The sequence below is a fragment of the Numenius arquata genome, chromosome 9, assembly GCF_964106895.1.
Source record: "Numenius arquata chromosome 9, bNumArq3.hap1.1, whole genome shotgun sequence".
Taxonomy (NCBI): Eukaryota; Metazoa; Chordata; class Aves; order Charadriiformes; family Scolopacidae; genus Numenius; species Numenius arquata.
The window spans coordinates 10,831,503-10,850,355 of NC_133584.1; the positions used below are offsets into that span (position 1 = coordinate 10,831,503).

The 18,853-nt window shown below is 40.9% G+C and overlaps 1 protein-coding gene across 1 annotated transcript; it reads left to right on the plus strand.

The window, feature by feature from the left end:
• CP (ceruloplasmin) lies at positions 1-18,543 on the plus strand. Its single transcript, XM_074153897.1, has 19 exons — positions 1-155; positions 2,972-3,216; positions 4,396-4,608; positions 5,127-5,300; positions 5,891-6,145; positions 7,285-7,450; positions 8,423-8,562; positions 9,139-9,279; positions 9,397-9,608; positions 10,193-10,343; positions 11,716-11,928; positions 12,305-12,512; positions 13,134-13,273; positions 13,758-13,886; positions 14,482-14,588; positions 15,341-15,557; positions 16,172-16,311; positions 16,785-16,947; positions 17,979-18,543. Exons 1-19 carry the CDS (start codon positions 1-3, stop codon positions 18,047-18,049), a joined length of 3,240 nt encoding a protein of 1,079 aa, XP_074009998.1. The 3' UTR covers positions 18,050-18,543.
• Positions 18,544-18,853: the final 310 nt, after the last annotated feature.

Consider the following 18,853-nt stretch of genomic DNA (forward strand, 5'->3'; position numbering starts at 1 on the left):
ATGAAGCTGTTCTTCCTAAGCTGCTTGCTGGTTTCTTGCTGTTGCCAAGCTGGGGCGGTGGAGAGGGAGTACTACATCGGCATTACGGAGACGGTGTGGAACTACGCGCCTGGCGGTACGGACCTCATCTCTGGACAGCTGTTTGCAGAAGAAGAGTAAGTAAAAGTTTACACTGGTTGAGTTTGATTTTACAGCGTCGCCTGCTTTAGGCACTTAGGACCAGAGTGAAAACCTGGTGAAGGCAATGAAATGAATCCTGTTGGTGTCAGTGTATTTTCGGTCAGACGTATCGGGGATTTTTGATTTTTTTCTTGGCTTGCTTTGAGAATTGGAATACGCAGGAGTTTTTGTGAATGTGTTGAAATGTTTACCAAGCAGAGACTAGAAAAGGACCTTTAATGTCTAATGGTGTTTAATTTTGAATGGCTAAGGTGGCAGTGCTGAAAAGAAGACTTTTGCTGTTTTGAAACGCAGAAGTGTGACATATTTTAAACTTTCCTGTCGGGCACAGGTTTCTTTTTCAGGCAGTCGTTGTTGGCGGTGGTTATTTCCAGCTGTTGGAGGTGCGGCAGCAGAGCTGGGTCCTTCCACCCACGGTGAAGGAGCTGGGTGGCTGGTTACAGGGCAGGAGGGTCCTGTGCAGCGAGAGCGAGATGCAGGGTGAGGATGAGCATGGTGAGGAGGAGGGGAGTGCCCTGAAGATATGAATAATCAATAAAGGAAACTCAGATATAAAAGTCATCAGAGAAATACTTGAGAGAGAAAAAATGTTCCTTCCTTCTACTTTTTCGGTGCCTTTAAAATGACATAGGACTATACTAAAGTAAAAACAGGAGAGAAACCAGAAATCATCAATCAATCTCAAAAATACAGTTCTCGTTTAGTCTGTAGATGAGGGATTAGAAGATTCCCTGTGGTTTTCTCTGGTGAGAGCTGACCATATCTCAGCCATAGTCTGCCACTTCATCAGGCGCGAGGCAACGCAGACAGGTTTTGTTTTTTTTTTTCCCCTCATAAACTGAGTGACGTGAGAGATGCTGCCAGTGATTCAGCAGTAATTCTGATAACTGGTGGAAGCAGGGCATCTTGTCTGAAAATTGCTGAGCAGTGTTGTCATACAACAAGCCACCACCGTTCGCTGCACTTCGACTGCATTTCTCAGCTCAGTGGCAACTTGCAGCGTGCTAAATTAACTCGTTTTTCGGTGGCTGCATGCCTGCAATGGAACTGGTCCCTTTTACTGTGCTTTTCACTTTCACCTTCTCTGATTCTTCCTCTCCTCCTAAACCCTTCAACTGTGAGGCTGTGCTTGTGTGGAGATGGACATTTACAGAGGCAAGAGCGGGAGAAGGGAAGAGTGTGGTGTACCTCTTAGAAGGAATACTCTACAATTAAATGGTAGCTGTTTAAACAGTCCAAGAAGAGCCATAAAATATTTGTTTGTGGCTGAAAAGCTTCATGCACTCAGTCTTCCAGTAACTGAGCCTTTGCAACTAAGATTTATGCTTTCCAAGTTTCAAGGAGCTCTGAATTGGCGTTTTAATTACACTTCAGATCTGTGCTTGCCAAGGTACAAACAATCCCTTCCCCACACGCTCAGACAATGCTCAGCCTTGTGGGAAATACTTCGGATTTTTGGGCAGTATTAGCTCACATCACAATATTGGCTGCTGGGAATACGAAACCGAGTTGGCTTGGTTTCAGGTGAGCAGTCAGGAGGCTGCTGAACTTCAGGCAGTGTTGACCTATCTCCCAGGATTGCCTCCTCCTGGAGTAGGTTTACTTCCACAGCTAGTCCTTCCTGAAGCGGGCAGGGGAAGGTGCAGGAGGATTTGTTGTTAGAGACTCTAGAGTTTGGGGTAACAGCACCAGCCAAAAGTAGCTCCACTGCTTTGAACAGCCAGTGCTGGCAGCTTCTCTCAGCATTGTAGTTGGCAAATAGAAACACTTTTTCCGCAAAGATAACTCTTCTCAGAGACTAAAATGCCCAATGAAAGGTACCTGACCCTCAGCACTGGCAAAGGTTGGCTCCAAAGCTGTTCCCAGTTAATAGTTGTCAGAGATGTGGTGACCCCTCGGCTGGTGGAGCTTGGGCAGCAGATCCACGATAGCTACATGGTTTGGAGGTGTTGATAGCACCTGTGGGACATACCACCTCCAGCAGTCTCAGTTTAGCTCATGGCTGTTTCCTTGCTAACTAGCCTCTCATTTTTAATATCATTAATTTTAATATAATTAATAATTAATTGAGAGGAGCAATGGTCCAGCAGTTAAGACACTTAGTGACTGAGGATGTCATTGCTAATTCCCCGCTGTCATGTAACCTGTTTGTATATTCTTGGGCTGAATCTGTAAAAATGAGACATTATCAGGCACTGAGGCTGTGATTCTTCTGCATCCGTGAGGGGTGAGCGAGCCGAGGGCTCGGTCCCACTGATTTCAGCACGCTGCATGTCCCCCCCACCCCACGCACACACCGGGTGTTAGCAGCACCTTGTAGATTTGCTCATGTCCAGACATCTTGAATGTATTTCACGGCTGAAAAGGCTGCTCCTCATCGCAGTGGAGCAAGGACCGTGCAGTCAACGTAATAGTGTGATGATGGAAATTACTGTTTTTAACAGGCCATGGAAAATTATATACCAATTTAAGCACGCAAGTACAGAAGTTTTGAGTGATAAGAACTATTATTGGCCTTGTCCACATGGTCTCAAGTTTGCCTGAAATTATATCAAACACCTTTATCTTCAGTGTACAAAATAGAAAAAAATTCACGTTGGTGCATAATATTTAATCTCTCTCTGGGTGCCCAACTCTTAACAGTAAGAGACATATTTGCTCCTCAACAGAGATATAGTTGTGCACAGCGCTACGGAGGCCTGGTCTTTATTTGACACCCTGCTAATTAACACCGTTCAACTATAAACTGAGTATCTGACGCTACAGATATGTTTGTGTATTTTCTTTACAGGCAGGCTGGAGTCTTTCTCAAAAGAGGCCCACAGAGGATAGGGAGCACCTACAAGAAGGCTGTCTACACTCAGTACACCAATCATTTCTACGATGTGACAGTAGAGAAACCTTCCTGGCTGGGTTTTTTAGGCCCTATCATTAAGGGAGAAGTTGGAGATTCCCTTATTATTCACTTGAAAAACTTTGCTTCCAGAAACTACACACTGCATCCGCATGGTGTAAGATACACCAAGGAAAATGAAGGTAAGCTAGAGTCCGTTCTGTGCCAGAATTTATCAAAAGTTCATCATTTCTATGAGTGTCAGTGATGGTCCCTCATCAAAGAGAAGACTTGTCAAGTGAATAAAGATTTAAAACAGGACACAGAAAATTTTAAACAGGAGCTAAGAAGTTTGGTAATTTTTTCAAGAGTGAAATACAAAGCCAAAAGTGGAATTCATAATGAAGACATTTTAGATCAACATTTCACCTGAAATAAGAGTATAAAGATATACAAGAGATGCAGGTATTGAGGATATCTGAAGGAAAAAATGATGCTGTTGTGAAGAAGATATTGTTAACAGGGATAACTTACAGTTCCAAATTCTTAACATTAAATTTGTATATTTTGTGATACACAAGACTTTCTTAAAATGGAGAAACAGCTACTGCTTAGTAATAAATTAATGTCTGACACACTTTAGGATGTATTGTAGGGGTGCTATTGGGATTAGTGATCATTTGCCCTTGCATCAGCTGATGTTGCCACACTCAGGCAGTGAGGGATTTTCTGCACCAGAGAGCTGTTGAAAGTTTTAGTAGGGGACTTTAAAACCAGTGTGTGAGCTGTTGAGAATGTGATGGTGTCTCAAAAACAATCTTTAAAATTTTTTCATTAGAAGAATTTATGAAGTATCAGCCTAACTTCTAATATTTTGTTAAGTTTTTCATTACAACTAATATGTGGCTTGATATAGACACGTTCTGTGGGAGCAGAACAGTGTGTTATGGAGCAGTACATGCACTTGTTGGAACAATGTTTAAATATTATTTTTTTTTTTTCTGTTTCTCTCATTCCAGTGGCACCTGTATTCCTTGAGGACATATGCAATTTTTTAGAACACTTTCCAAGATTAATATTTAACAAATGTTTCACAAATATTTGAATTGTTATCTTTTCAGCAGAAGTACATTGTGCCCTCCTAATAAATTAAGGACTAAATTTAATGTGCCATTAATTGAAGCACTCCCATGGAAATCAAAGGCAAATGAAGAGAAGGAAAAGATCGGCTCAGCTGATTTTAAAGATTTTTTTTCAACCTGTATTCAGATATTCAGAGTGTGTTACTGCAGCATGCAGTCAACTTTAAAGCATGGCAGGTGCTATCCTGGTACCATATTGTGAATGTGTTGTGTTAACGGTGGCGATGTCATGTTCTTCAGGTGCTTTTTACCCTGACAACACCAAAGATTTGCAAAAGAGAGATGACGCTGTGGAGCCTGGAGGCCAGTACACTTACACATGGGACGTGACAGAAGATCAAGGTCCAGCTGAGGGAGATGCGGACTGCATAACCAGGGTTTACCACTCCCACATAGATGCTCCAAGAGATGTTGCCTCAGGGCTTGTTGGGCCTTTAATAATTTGCAGGAAAGGTAAACCATAATACCATAAATAAATAAGTAAGTAAACAAACAAATATGCAAGGTGAATGGTAATGCTTATTGATAAATATCAGTGAAATAACTTACTGGAAGAGGAGAAGACTACAGTTGATTTTGAAATAGCAGCTTTTTGTCTTCTCAATGAGCTGCCTTTCAATAATACAGTAAGTAGTTGGATATTGTTTGTGACAGCAAATATAATTTGCAGAGTACTTTGTCCACAAATCCATACGCGTGAGAAGCGTTCATGCCAGTAATGCAAAAGGATGTGTAAACACTGATAGGAGAAAGAGATTCACTGTAATCTTATCACATGCAATGTTTATTCTTAGTAAAGTTATTTTATAGTATTGGTTTATCAAAACCAGTTTTTGTTTTCTGAGCGTGTCTGTAAGTTTATGTGTACATTTACACTCAAAAAAGTGGCAAAATAAGAAGTAAACAGATACTACACTTAAAAAGACAATGTCAGTTGCCAAAGACTTTGACTATACCGCTTTCTTTTTCAGGTACAATGAATAAGGGCAATGATAAACACTTTGATGCTGAATTTATCCTTATGTTTACTGTAATGGATGAAAATCTCAGTTGGTATCTAGAGGATAATATCAGGACGTACTGCTCTGAGCCTTCCAAAGTTGACAAAGATGACGAGGACTTCCAGGAAAGCAATAAAATGCACTGTGAGAGAACATTTTATTGATGTTGTTTGTCGTTGATACGGTGAAGTAATATTTTCGTGTGTTGTCTCTTTTAAAAGATGAAATGTAGGTAGTTTTTTTTTTAAGCAAGGCCTTTTCTTGGAGGATTAAGAAAGATCCTTTTAAATAAGAAAAAAAAATTAAAAGTAATGGCAAGTATTGTACAATCAAACCGTTGGAGTTGTGATATAAAATTCTTGGGGGCCAAGAACCTCTCTACCAGTATAATTTCCCAGGTGCTCTAAACAGAGTAGGGTTGCTTTGTTCTGTTTCTTAGTCCTGAACTCTGTACTATAGTATCACAGTTTAGAGAAACACTTTTTACTGTTAATATCAACAAAGAAGATGCCTTTGGCTCTGACATGGATTCCAGGATCACGGCAGGAGCTGTTGGTCATGCAGGTAGTTGTCCAGAAGAGGTGCGTGTCTGATACTGGCTCACTTTGAGGTGTGGAGTTTTGTTCTGAGGCCCTTCCTATTTTGAAAAATAGAGCAATGGTTGTATGACACCTGCTTTTGAAGAAAAGATCTTAAGTTCTGTGAAGGTAACTGTAAAATAATATTTCTTTTAGCAATCAACGGATACATGTATGGATACCTCCCAAACCTCACAATGTGTGTGGAAGATAAGGTGAAATGGCATCTTTTTGGCATGGGTAATGAAGCTGATATCCATGCAGCCTACTTTCATGGACAGACCTTAATAGAAAGGCATCATCGAGTTGACACCGTCAACCTCTTCCCAGCCACGTTTATCGATGCTGTCATGATACCAAGGGTTCCCGGGGAATGGCTGCTCAGCTGCCAAGTGAATGACCATATCGAAGGTACAGAATAAATTCCAATGATCAGAATGTTTTTTTTTAGCTTAGGCTAAAAAACAGGTTACTGACTCACTTTAGCCTGACCTGGCTCTACACCAGATGATACTCTCCTCTGGGTAGCAAAACTCGCATAGTACTTCAAATGCCTAGGAGTGTATTAGGTGGGCTTGAGCATGTAGCCATGGAAGTCAAGGAAATTATTGTCTATAATGGAAATTGTTACCAGTTGGCAGCAATTGGCACAGCTGCACTTTTGCAAGCCTCAACTTTAAACAAACAATAGCATGATATTTGCCTCTTACTGAAGGTAATTAATTACAATTTTCTGTTTTGATCTGCATTTCTCTTCCCTGCATCTTTCTGTATTTCCACTGTTTGCTAGCCATATGAAATACTTAGAAGCTAATTCCACACTTTTCCATGATTCTACGTCCTTATAATTGAGTTAGAGAAGTAATTTGTCACAGAAGTGGGAAGGAACACAGAACTCAAAATAATTCTCCAAGATTTGAAAATTCTAGCATAAAAAGGAGTATGTTTAACCTACGGATTCAACTACACAGGGGTTGTAAGTTTTGAAATAGCTGTCACACCTCAAGCAGCATCCTGATGTGTGTGAAGCATCCTGGGCAAGACTTAAATCCTACAAACTGGCCTAGTCTGTAGCTGTAAAAGGGTTCTCTTTATTATAGTGTTTGTGTCTCCAGCAAGCAGGTTTGCTAACAGACCTTTCTCCTAAGGAGCAGAGACCCAGGAGTTCCACAGGTAAGCTGTTGATTAGATGTAGAGGGAAGATGGTCAGCCTGGCAGCACCTGGCCCTGACTGACGTGCTAACTGACAGTAGTTTCCACTCCAACCTAACCTTCTCTGCAATACCACGTCAGGTGCAGCTTTACCAGCAGAATGCACTTCACCATACCCGTCTGCCCGCTCTAAATACCGTGGTTGTGTTTCTACAGCCCGGCTCAGCTGGCGTGCATTCTTTTATATAATTTCTCTTCCTTTTTGTTTGTGATTTGCAAGTCCATCAATGGTATGGGAACTCTCCAGGGAAGCGAAGAGCTACTGGAGGCAGGGAAAGAGAAAACAAAGTGCAGTTCGTTACCCCTAGTTTTCTCTACCTCCTTGGTTTTTTTTCCAGGTGGTATGCAGGCCCTTTTTAAAGTACAAGATTGTAGGAAATCCACAACAGTTCACAAAGAGAGCACGAAGATAAGACAGTACTTCATTGCTGCTGAAGAGATCATCTGGAATTATGGCCCATCTGCAATGAACCATTTTACAGGACAAGAATTAATCGCTGACAGGTAAATGCTTCTAATTAAAGAAGTTTTACTTTCCAAGCAGAATTGATATAAACGTGCTAAATAAAGTAAGACATATGGTAGAGCTGACTTTTAGGCAGAATTTCTCATTGTCCTCACCTCTGCTTAAATATTAATGCCAGGATAAATATCAGACCAAATTGGGTCTATTGTTTTTGTTGCAATCTTACTATAAATTTTGCTGTAATGTTAGTAATTTCACGGGGGGTGAAGACGAATTGTAATGTCGTATGTAGGCAGTGGCCTCTGATGATTCAAGGTGGTTGATAATTCTGAGTTAAGAGAACAAAGCTAGGAATTCACCATCATCTCCTCAGCTGATGAAAGTCACACTAAAGGCATCTCAGCTAGCAAACGACTTGCACGAGGTAGCTTTGCCCTTTGCTCTTTGTTTACATATTTAAGACCTGGATCAATTCACTGAATAAGTAGGTTCCTCAGATTTTTCTTCTGTGAGTTAAAGAATACTTACCTGGCCCACAAGAGATGAGGCACAGTTCATTGCTTGAATAGAGTTTGTAAAACATTGAAAGTTTCTTTTTTTGAAGAGTAAAAGTGTAGACTAAAAAGCATAGGCTAAATCTTACCGCTTTCTATTTAGATGTTACGTATTCTTGGTGTTTGTATCTACTGTGGTTGAATTGTTTGTAACTTCTAATAAAAAAAGTAAACTTCAGGTTATGAAATGTTGACTGGAAATCACTGTTGATGAGTCTCTAAGCTTCCTGGCTTTATAAGGGCCATAGAACACAGTGTCTTCTTAAAGAGAAGTTAGTGAAGAGTAATGGATTCCTGCACATCCTTGTATAGGACTGCATATAAACGTGTGGCCAAATCACTGAAAGGAAACCCGAAAGACAAACTCGTAAAATAGGTTGGATGTCCTGACTGCCTTTGTAAAGCTGAGCATTATGACTTAAACTGTTTGCATCTATTCCAATTTCTTTTACACAGTGAATCTCGTGTATTTTTCGAACAAAGTGAGACAAGAATTGGCGGCTCGTATAAAAAAGCCATTTACAAAGAATACACAGATGGGTCTTTCACTGAACATAAAAAAAGACTTGCAGAGGAAGCACATCTTGGACTCTTAGGTAAGATATCTAGAATTATTTCATAGTAAAGATTTATGAGAGTAAACTATCACTTCGCAGGGCTAGGGGGGGTCCCTTGGCCCTCCCTGCCTCCTGCAGGTGCTGGTGCCTGTGGCTTTCTCCAAGAGACACCCCAGGGTGTAAGAAAGCTGTTGAAGGCAATGCTGTGGTGGTCCCCGGCTCACCTGTGGAAATATGCCATGGTCTCCGAAGGTCAGGCTCTGGATTATAAGGCCAGGCTAGGCAGGTCTAGCCCTGTTTATAACCCGGCTGTGTCTGGCATGGCTCTGGACTCAGTTTGAGGTTGGCGTTGAGGTCTGTACGTCCCTTTCCGAAGGGAGGAACTGTCCTGCATGTCCTTGGGCTTCCGTAAGGAACCGGGAATGGAGCAGTGCAGTTGCTGCTGGGCTGCTGTGTGATCCGGGCCAGGGACTGGGTCTGTGGCCGCGGAGGCCCAGGGGCAGTTCCCCACACGACGGGAGAAGCAGCCAGCCATCGACTGCGATAAGCTCGTGGTGATCTGTACATCGCTTGATAGACATGTCTTGTGATTAGCCCGTGTGCTCTCTCTCCTAGGCCCTGTTATCAAGGCTGAGGTGGGCGAGAGGATCAGGGTGACCTTCCGGAACAACGCCAGCCGCCCGTTTAGCGTTCAGCCCCATGGTGTGAGTTACCGCAAGAGCGACGAGGGGGCACGGTACGGCGCCGCCTCCAGAGGTGCGCCTGCGGACGGGGATCTTGCGGGCACCAGGGAACAAGCTCTCCTACCTGCTGGTGTAGTAAAGGTGATAAAATAAATGTAGGCGTAATTCCTAGTGTTGATTTCTATAATAGGTACTGAATCTCCGGCCTCTCACGTGAATCCTGGTGCTACGTTTACGTACGAGTGGGACGTGCCAGAAGACGTGGGCCCCACAGACCAAGATCCAGACTGTCTAACCTGGCTCTATTACTCAGCGGTGGATGCGGTCAGAGACACCAGTTCTGGCCTTGTGGGTCCTCTTTTGGTGTGCAGGAAAGGAGCTCTGCTTCCTTCTGGGAAACAGGTCAGTCAATGCGGAAAAATGGAAGCATTTGCATCATTGTAGCTAAATCTGCTTTCTCTTCCTAAATTGTGCCAGTTGGGGCCTGACACGCTCATGGCCGCTCAGCACCACCTCCTCTTCGCACCAAGCCTCACCCGTGTGCTGAGGGGAACACGAAGATGAAGAGAGCGGGTTTGGTTTGGGGTTTTCTTGTTTGGTTGGGTTTTTTGATTAAAAATAAAAAAGCAAAGTCAGTCTGGCTCCAGATAGACAGATGCTGTATTGTGAAACCACCATCACAGCGAGCGCTAGTGCTGGTCTCAGCTGGGATGAGAATGGCTAAAAAGAAGTAGAGACTTTAAAGACCGAAACACACTTTCATTTCCAGCAGTGGTTCCTGCTGGTAGAAAGAGCGTTAGCAGCAGATATCTAGTCACCAGATCCAGCAACTAGAGGTCTTTGAGATTATCAGAATGAAGTCTCAATGTATGCATCTGTCCTACTCAGTGAATTACACTTCTAAATTATTATACACATAGAATTTTTTCCCTGACGTTTTCTGTTCGCTCATTTCTGTTTTCCTATGTGCTATTTCTTCTCAACAGAAAAATGTGAACATGGAGTTTTTTCTACTTGCCACAGTATTTGATGAGAATCTGAGCTGGTACTTGGATGATAATATTTTGATGTTTACACTAAATCCTAATGAAATTGACAAAGACGATGAGGACTTCCAAGAGTCTAACAAAATGCACTGTAAGAGAATTATTAGCTAGCCAAATAGTCATTTCTGCAATAAGACTTTTACTGTTGTGATCTCATGTTGGAGACTGGGAAGCGGGAGGGTGGCAGAGACATTTCATTCCTTTCCATGGGAAACAAAAAAACCACGTTTGAGTGAAATTCAATTTCAGCTAAATGCGGTAGCTCAAAATGTAATGCCAGCTGTTTGGTGTCTCGCTTGGCAGTCGAGCATTTAGCACTGTTAGGTACCACTTGGAGCAGGCAGGAGGAGGAATTAGGTCTGTAGCCCGTGTGCAACCCCTGTGAATGCCACCAGGCAGCAGGAGAAAACTGATCACTGCCCTACAGATGATGTAGCTGAAAGGATTTTTCACAGAATTGCAGACTGGCTGAGGTTGGCAGGAACCTCTCGAGGTTGTCACCTCTGACCTTCTGCTCAAGCAGGGCCACCCAGTGGCAGTTACCCAGGTCCATGTCCAGGTGGGTTTTGTATATCTCCCAAGGACGGAGACTCCACGACCTCCCCGGGCAACCTGTGCCAGTGCTCGGTCACTCTCCCAGAGATAAAGTGTTTCCTGATGTCCAGGGACCCTCCTGTGTGTCAGTGTGTGCCCACGGCCTCTTGTCTTGTCACTGGCCACCACTGGGAAGAGCCTGGCTCTGTCTTTTTCGCCCCCTGCCTGCAAGGGTTCATACACATTGATGAGATCCCCCTGAGACTTCTCCTCCTCTTTGTTTCTTTAGTAAGGCAGAGCTGAGTTAGTTTTACCTGATCAAATTTTGGTACTGTAGAAATGTCTTCCAAGCTTCATGTGAAAGAACATTTTTATCTTCAGTATGTAGTCCTGCAAATATGTCCTAATCTTTAAACATACTTGCTCGTGCTCTTTCTTAAATTTTGCCCTCGGGCGCATTCCTGCTATTTACAGGATCTTGATACTGAGCCTTCAGTGGTACCTGTGAGGCCCAGGCTTTGAAGGTTTTGCACAGGAGCAGATAGAAAGGATTAGTAACTCCAACTAAAAACCACTTCAGATTGTCTCCATTGTGTGGCTGAAGGGTCTTGCAGGGGATAAAGCAGGATTATTTGTGCATCCTGCACACTTGATGGGTTTTATACTGTAGAAGCTCCAGTTGGTTGTCAGCTACTTGTGTTTTAGACATTGAAAAGGAGAACAGTTACAAATTGTTTTTGAACACTTGGTTTTAGAGTTGTTTTGAGTTAACTCTCTAGTTTCACTGATGTGATAAAGTATTTTATTATTGATATTTTCGTCAGTCTAAGGCATCACATTATATCTGAAGTGTGTATTATTTAATCTGTATTGCAGAATTAAGTAATGTGTTAATCAAGGTGGGTTTTGCTTCCTCAAATTTTCTACAGCCATCAATGGTTATATGTACGGAAATCAGCCTGGCCTTGAGATGTGTAAAGGAAGTGTGGTTTCCTGGCATTTGATGGGCTTGGGGTCAGAAGTCGATGTCCATGGGATATACTTTTCAGAAAACACATTCGTAACTAAAGGAACAAGAAGGGATACAGCAAATCTGTTTCCACATACATTTCTTACAGCTATTATGAAACCCGATTCTGAAGGTAAATGTCTTGTTGAAAAATCCTGTTACTAGTTTAGAAACTGTTTACCATGAACGTTTTACGCTTGGAGACAAGATTTAAATAGCTGGTATGTTGTTCGTTTGGGTGTTTAAACTATGTACAGCTGTGTTTGAAGGGCAGCAAACTTGTGTTCATAGGACAAGCTCTTAATGCTAAAGCCTTGATTTTTCTAGCTTCTGTGTATGCTGAATTTTATTACTACAAGTAGCCGTATTATACAAAGAATTTGGATTTTATATGAGCGATAGCCTGTGTCTCAGTCTCTGAACACTAAATCAACATAGGTAATGCAATCTTACGATCTACGAGTAAAGGATTTTTGCCCTCAAGTCTTTGTTTCTTGTACAACCTCTAGGAGTTTTTGAAGTGTCGTGCCTGACAACAGATCACTACACAGGGGGCATGAAACAGAATTACAAAGTGAAACAATGCCACTGGTGGAATGTGGATCTATCTATGTATTTGCATGAAAAGACTTACTATATTGCTGCAGTGGAAGTTGAATGGGACTATTCTCCTAACAGGACATGGGAATTTGAGCGGCATCAACACCATGAGGAAAGGTACTTGGGAATATACACAAGGGGGGAAAAACTGCAAAAGCAGCCAAGGAGGAACTCTCTTCTCCTCTGAACCTTTTCCTCCTCCAGGCATTTCTAGACACACTTTCTTTGCATCTGCACACCACAGTGGGCGCTGTCATAGTTCTAAGCACAAGTAATACGGACTATGCTGTTATTGGACTTTTTTTCTCCCCACTGCCTCTAGCCCCCATGATCTCAGCAGAGAATCCATCCCTCAAGGCACTTAAGTTTCACAAGTTTTAGTCTTCATTTCAGTTCTACAGAAGTCCCTGACAGCTCTACTTTTCAGTATGCAAGTGGCTGGATGACTTCTTGCAATTTGAAATATCTGCCAGGCTGAGCACTCAGTATTCTCTTAAAAACTATATAAACTTGGACTATTTTTACCGTTTTTTTAACCTTCCAGGTTAAGAGAAACCTCCCAGCTTAACAAGAATGTTTTCATGATGAAGATACCAGCAGCCTATGAGAGAGATTACTGTCTCATTGAGCTGGATTTTTGTTGGATGGTTAATTGACACGCCTGCAAAAGATGGTTTAAAATACATAAAGAAATGTGTGGTGTATTCTTGCCTCTACTTTTTTTTTTTTTTTCTGCAGCCCTGGCAATCCATTTTTAAATAAAGAAGATAAATTCATTGGCTCAAAATACAGAAAGGTAGTATATCGTGAGTACACTGATCAGACATTCAGCACTCCCAAAAAAAGAGCAGAGGAGCAGCAGCACCTGGAAATTCAAGGTAGAGTCATCATGAAGTTCAGTTTTGAAACTGGGAAAAAATGCAATCAAACAAAACAAGAAGATGCTATTTGAATAATATCGAGTATAGTTCTACCCGCACAAAGTGCCTAAACCTCCATGAAATTGCTACTTTTCCTATGGTGCTTTCCATCCAAGATTACATTGCTTGCTTTACAAGAAAAAAAACCCTTCTGATTTGCTGCCTGATCACAGGCCAGCATCTTCAAAGTCAGCATAAAACCGGGCAGCAACATCCAAAGTGACTTCCAATATACAGTAGGTGCTTGGAACTTTTGAAACTTAGACCTTTACTGAAATTTGGTGACTCAAGTTGGCGTATCATAATGAGTGACATCATCCACATATAGTTTTTAGTTGAATTACAAACCAATGTTGTGTGTTTGCACACAAGAATCTGTCTCTCTCTCCCTCTGCTCTGATCTTTTGTAAAACCAAGTTAATCTTTCTTTTCAATCCAACAGGACCACTGCTTATGTCTAATATTGGAGATAAAATTATAATCGTTTTTAAGAACTTGGCATCAAGACCTTATTCTATACATGCCCATGGAGTGAAAACAGACAGTTCTGTTGTTGCTGTGACTAACCCAGGTATCAAAGCATCCTTGGTTATTTCTATAAGGCGACACCAAGCCTTCTAGTCAGGTTTAGCAAGCTTTCAGTTTAGGATAGCAGGAAAGACTTTGGTTTTGTTTGTTTGTTTTTTACCTCAGGTTCTTAAATTTTTGATGCTGATTATGGCCAATATTTCTACAATTAAAATGGCCCCACTTCCTATTGCTATGCATCCTAGCCCTTGACAGATCAGTAATTTTTTGATGCAGTGTGGCTGCACCTCGCATGAAAGCAAACAGATTTGGCTACAGAGGGAGAGCCTAGCTTATGCTGTTATTTCAGAAGTTCCTCTGTGATCTTTTGTAAAGATACTTTTTTTTTTTTTTTTTTTTAAACTAACTATGGTAAACTGGACAGTGCAGCCACACACACACACACACACACAAAAATGCTGGCAAGAAGAGTCAGGGATCTGCAGAAGGGAAATAACAATAAGCTACCCAGAGCAGTAACTGGGAAGAGGAAGCTTGAGACAAAAGCTGTAAATGGAGCTAACATCTGTTTCAGGGTGACCTCTTACAGGTCAGCACACAGAAAAGGTCTAAAATTAATCGATATTTATTTAACTCAGGTGAAACGAAAACATATGTCTGGAAAATCCCAGAGAGATCTAGTTCTGAGAAAGGAGATCCACACTGCATCGCATGGGCCTACCACTCAACGGTGGACATCATTAAGGTACGTTATTAATATAAATCGAAAGGGTATTGTTTGTGACTTCAACACAGATATACTTACAGCAAAAGATGAGATGAGTTTGAAACTCTCTCTGCTTTCTCTGTCAAGTCATTCCCCCGATTTCCATACTTAAATGTTTCTTGACTAATGCAAGAAAGTCAGGGCAGAATTTGAGAGTCACGGCCCTTCACGTTCTTGCTCCCTGGTTCTGCTGTTGGTAGAGATCACCTCCCTCACGCTTCACTCTTAAAGGTAACGCTCTAGAGCTTGCTCAGTATCTAACCAGTCACGTGTGGGAAAACTAATGTGCAACCGTGGGACATAAATCTGCCATTTTTGTACAAGCACCCATTACCTTAAGATGACTAATAATTTTTAATAGGAACTAATGTATTCTTTTCTGCATGTGTCAGCAAACACAAATAAAGTGTCAAACATATTTTGAACAGAAACCAAGCTAAAAATCCTAAAACCTAGAAAGAATTCGGAGAAAAAAAGATGAGCAAGAAATTAAAATGGAATGTTTATTTCTAGCAAGAGGTGAAAAAGAGGCAGTTACTCTTCAGTCTATTGAACTTGGTCCACGGGCAGTGGAAGACAGTGAAGAAATAACCTTGTTTGTCTGACACTGGCTACCTTTATTCCTACATAGTGACAGCTGTAAAAATAGTAAGAGGATTTACGTCTGGCATTAAAAGTGCTTCTGCTTAGTTGCAACTTGTAATGACGTGATTTTTCATTTGTAATTTCAGGACACTTACAGTGGATTAATAGGCACGCTTGTTGTGTGTCATAGACATTATCTGCCATCGTTTCATACCAAAAAGAAAGTTCAATTTGCTCTGCTTTTCATGGTTTTTGATGAAAATGAATCCTGGTACTTGGATGAAAACATTAAAACCTATTCTACCAACCCGCACCTTGTTGACAAAGAGAATGAGGAATTCCTTGAAAGTAATAAAATGCATGGTATGTTTCCCAATTTACTTAATATAACTCTGGAAACTATGAAATTCCGTATCTGAAAGTACTGCAGATAAATTTGACTTTCTCATCGCCTCTGAATTTCAAGTTCCAGGGCAGAAGACCTGTAGAATTTCATTCAATCTATTTGAAAACACTGTTAATGCCACTGAGTGACTTTTTTTTTTTTTTTTTACCCTATGAAAAAATGGTTCCATGTTGAAATTTTGAGGAGAGAAACAGTAAAAATGAAATTTGAAATTTTGATTTGATGTCAGCAAACAACTGTTCTGGATGAGGCAATAGAAAGGCAACGTGTCCCCTGTAACATGTCCTACTAGAGTTTACCCTCATGGGAAATGCAGATCTTTAAGAACTGCAATATTAGCAATGGTGTATAGTAAAGAACTTTTAACTACGTCTTACTTTCCAATTAAATATGGAATATAGTCAGAATCATTTTTAATATGCTGTCCAAGTATTTTTGTTTTTATATACACCATTCAATGCCATTACTTTTGCCCCGCATTGGCTTTAAAATCTTGTGTTCTGTTAAAGTTTAGAGAGTAACAATACACAAAATCAACTTTTTCTCTGTCTTGCTCTTTTCCTCCTTTTAGCCATCAATGGCAAAGTGTTTGGAAATCTACATGGTCTGACGATGCACGTTGGAGATAAAGTAACCTGGTATTTGATGGGAATGGGCAATGAAATAGACATTCATACAGCGCACTTCCATGGCCACAGCTTTGACTATAAGGTAACGGGTCCTTCTTGCTGTGTTAAGAATGAGAGGTGAATCAAGTACAAAGGGCTCTAATCTCTGAAAAGTCAGATACAACAATATTAAGCAGGACTTGTAATTTGACCGTAGAGTTTTTGTGCCCCAAACCTGTATTTGGTCAACATCCAAGAGGTGGAGAATAGCTGCCAGTAGCATTTGCTCACCAGTAACCTCACACGTTGCTTTGACAAGGTAGCTGTGAGTTTTCATGGTTGTGGCAAGACAACAGCTGTAGTCTTCCTTCATTTCCACTTAGCTGCTAGTTTATTAAACTTTTAAGCGTGAAGCGGATGTACCAAGTGATGCTTCTGTAAAAATGACATACAGCAGAAGTCTTTTCATTCAACTGTGATTAAAAAGTTTGGTGGGAATACACATAAAACGTAGCTTAAATTACTGCCATCTGGTAACGTCATGCTGTTTAACCATTGTTTGTTTTTGTCCTGAAGCAAACAGGGGTTTACAGAGCAGATGTCTTTGATCTGTTCCCTGGGACATTTCAGACTGTGGAAATGACCCCACAGAACCCTGGAACCTGGCTATTGCACTGCCACGTCACTGACCACATCCACGCGGGCATGGAAGCAACCTACACCGTGCTCCCGAAGGAAGGTAGGAGCTTATCCATCTCAGTAATCTTCATTATGTTTAAAGACACGGAATGGGTCTCACAGACAGGCCAGCGTACTCGGAACCAGTTCAGGCATCCAGCACCGTTTCATATTGTAATATTGATGTCTGGAGGCTAGAACGCTGCAAGCCACCCATCATACTTGCCTCAGCGCTGCTGCTCAGAAAACAGAAGTAGCTGAAGGACTGGGTGTTAACCGACTATTGCTTCAGTTTCCCATCAATGAAATAAAAATGACATCTTTTTATTTAAAAAGAATTCTTCATGAGACAGAGTATTTCTGCACCCAAGAAGTGTCAGTAGTGTCAGACTCCCTCTCATTCTCCGTTTAAAACACAAAGAACAGCTGGTAAATAAAGCTGAAGTCATCACCCCTAACGTTAAACTACTGAAAAACTAAACTACTGTTTTCTTTCTACAGGATGTGTTTTAGCTTTACAGACACAATTACCTCACTTTAGCAATATTACCTGTGAAAAAAATTGAATTTTGAAGAACTTTGAAAGTTCTTTTTTTCTAGCAAATAAATATAATTTTAAAAGCAACACTGTCCTGTACTCAAAAGAGAGAGCATAACAGGCGTGCATTACAGCCAACGGACAGAAAGGGAGCAGTAGGAACATTTTAAAATGTGTGTATATATATATAGATACACAACTATATAATGTACATCTATACTAAAAACACAGACTAGAATGTTAAACACAATCTAGTTCCATTTTATAAACTATTTTGACTTACAGAATACATTAGCCCAAACTTGCACAGATAATAAAAAAGTTGACTTTAGAGTACACAGAAAGAGATGCAGAAACAGACTTTAACTTGTAGAAGCGGTGTGTTGTATTTCTCATAATCTGACATCTGAAGTGCATTTTAAAGCTGTTTTTAAATCTCACAATGTCTAGAAGGTATCGAGATCCATTGCTCTCACTTTGGACTCTCTTGTCCATATGCATAGAGTATTCTTTTGATGAAATATGTGTAACAAAAGCTATTTTCCCCCTTACAGACAAACACCCTCTGTTCCTGAGGTTATTCAATCGGTTCAAGCATAACAGTACGGCAAGCACACGAGAATGAAAACATTTTACCACAGTGATTCTCCAAGGACTCCCTTCAGTGAAGCATTTCGTGAGAAATACTATCACCTGGACCTCCCACCTCTGGTTTTGGAAGATTTCATTTGGTGGCGCACAGTTAACGAAAGGGCCATAGACTGAGATAGACGAACGGATATATCAGCTTATAAGTATCATCTTCTCTAAATAAAAATAGTATCTTGCAAGGTAAACATATTCTAGGCAATGCCTACTGCATGTTATTTAACTGCTGAGGAACACAGAAGAGACAAGTGAAACATAATTTACTTTTTTTTTTTTTTAAAGTTTGTAAATAACACTGTGTAAGAGCAAAATTTGTTTTAGGTATCTGCTGTCACATTTTACTAGTCAGGTATGTTAGTACTTACTGCTTGGAAAATAGAAATTTTGTTACCACTTCATCCATAGGTTCACTCTTAAATTATATATACTGTCATATAATTGACCAGATTAAAAAAATAGCTTTTTAATTTTATCCAGTAGCATCTTTCAAGATAGTGAATTTAAAAGATGAAACGGCTGAGGGATCATGGTTGCACAAGATGCTTTTGTTTTTCTGTTATGAAAATAATTAGAAGACAGACAAAGTTATGCTGAAATAAGCCTGATGAAATTCAGACAGTGAAGGACAAAATTTGGTGACTACTACACCTGAGAGTTTTCCTCCAAATCTCCTTTTGCTGTTGTGTAGTGCAGACCCAGGCAAATTAAGCAGCAGTATTAGTGCATGACTGATGGTGGTCAAAAATGAAAACAGTAAGAGCAGGTTTCGTCGTGCCATCCA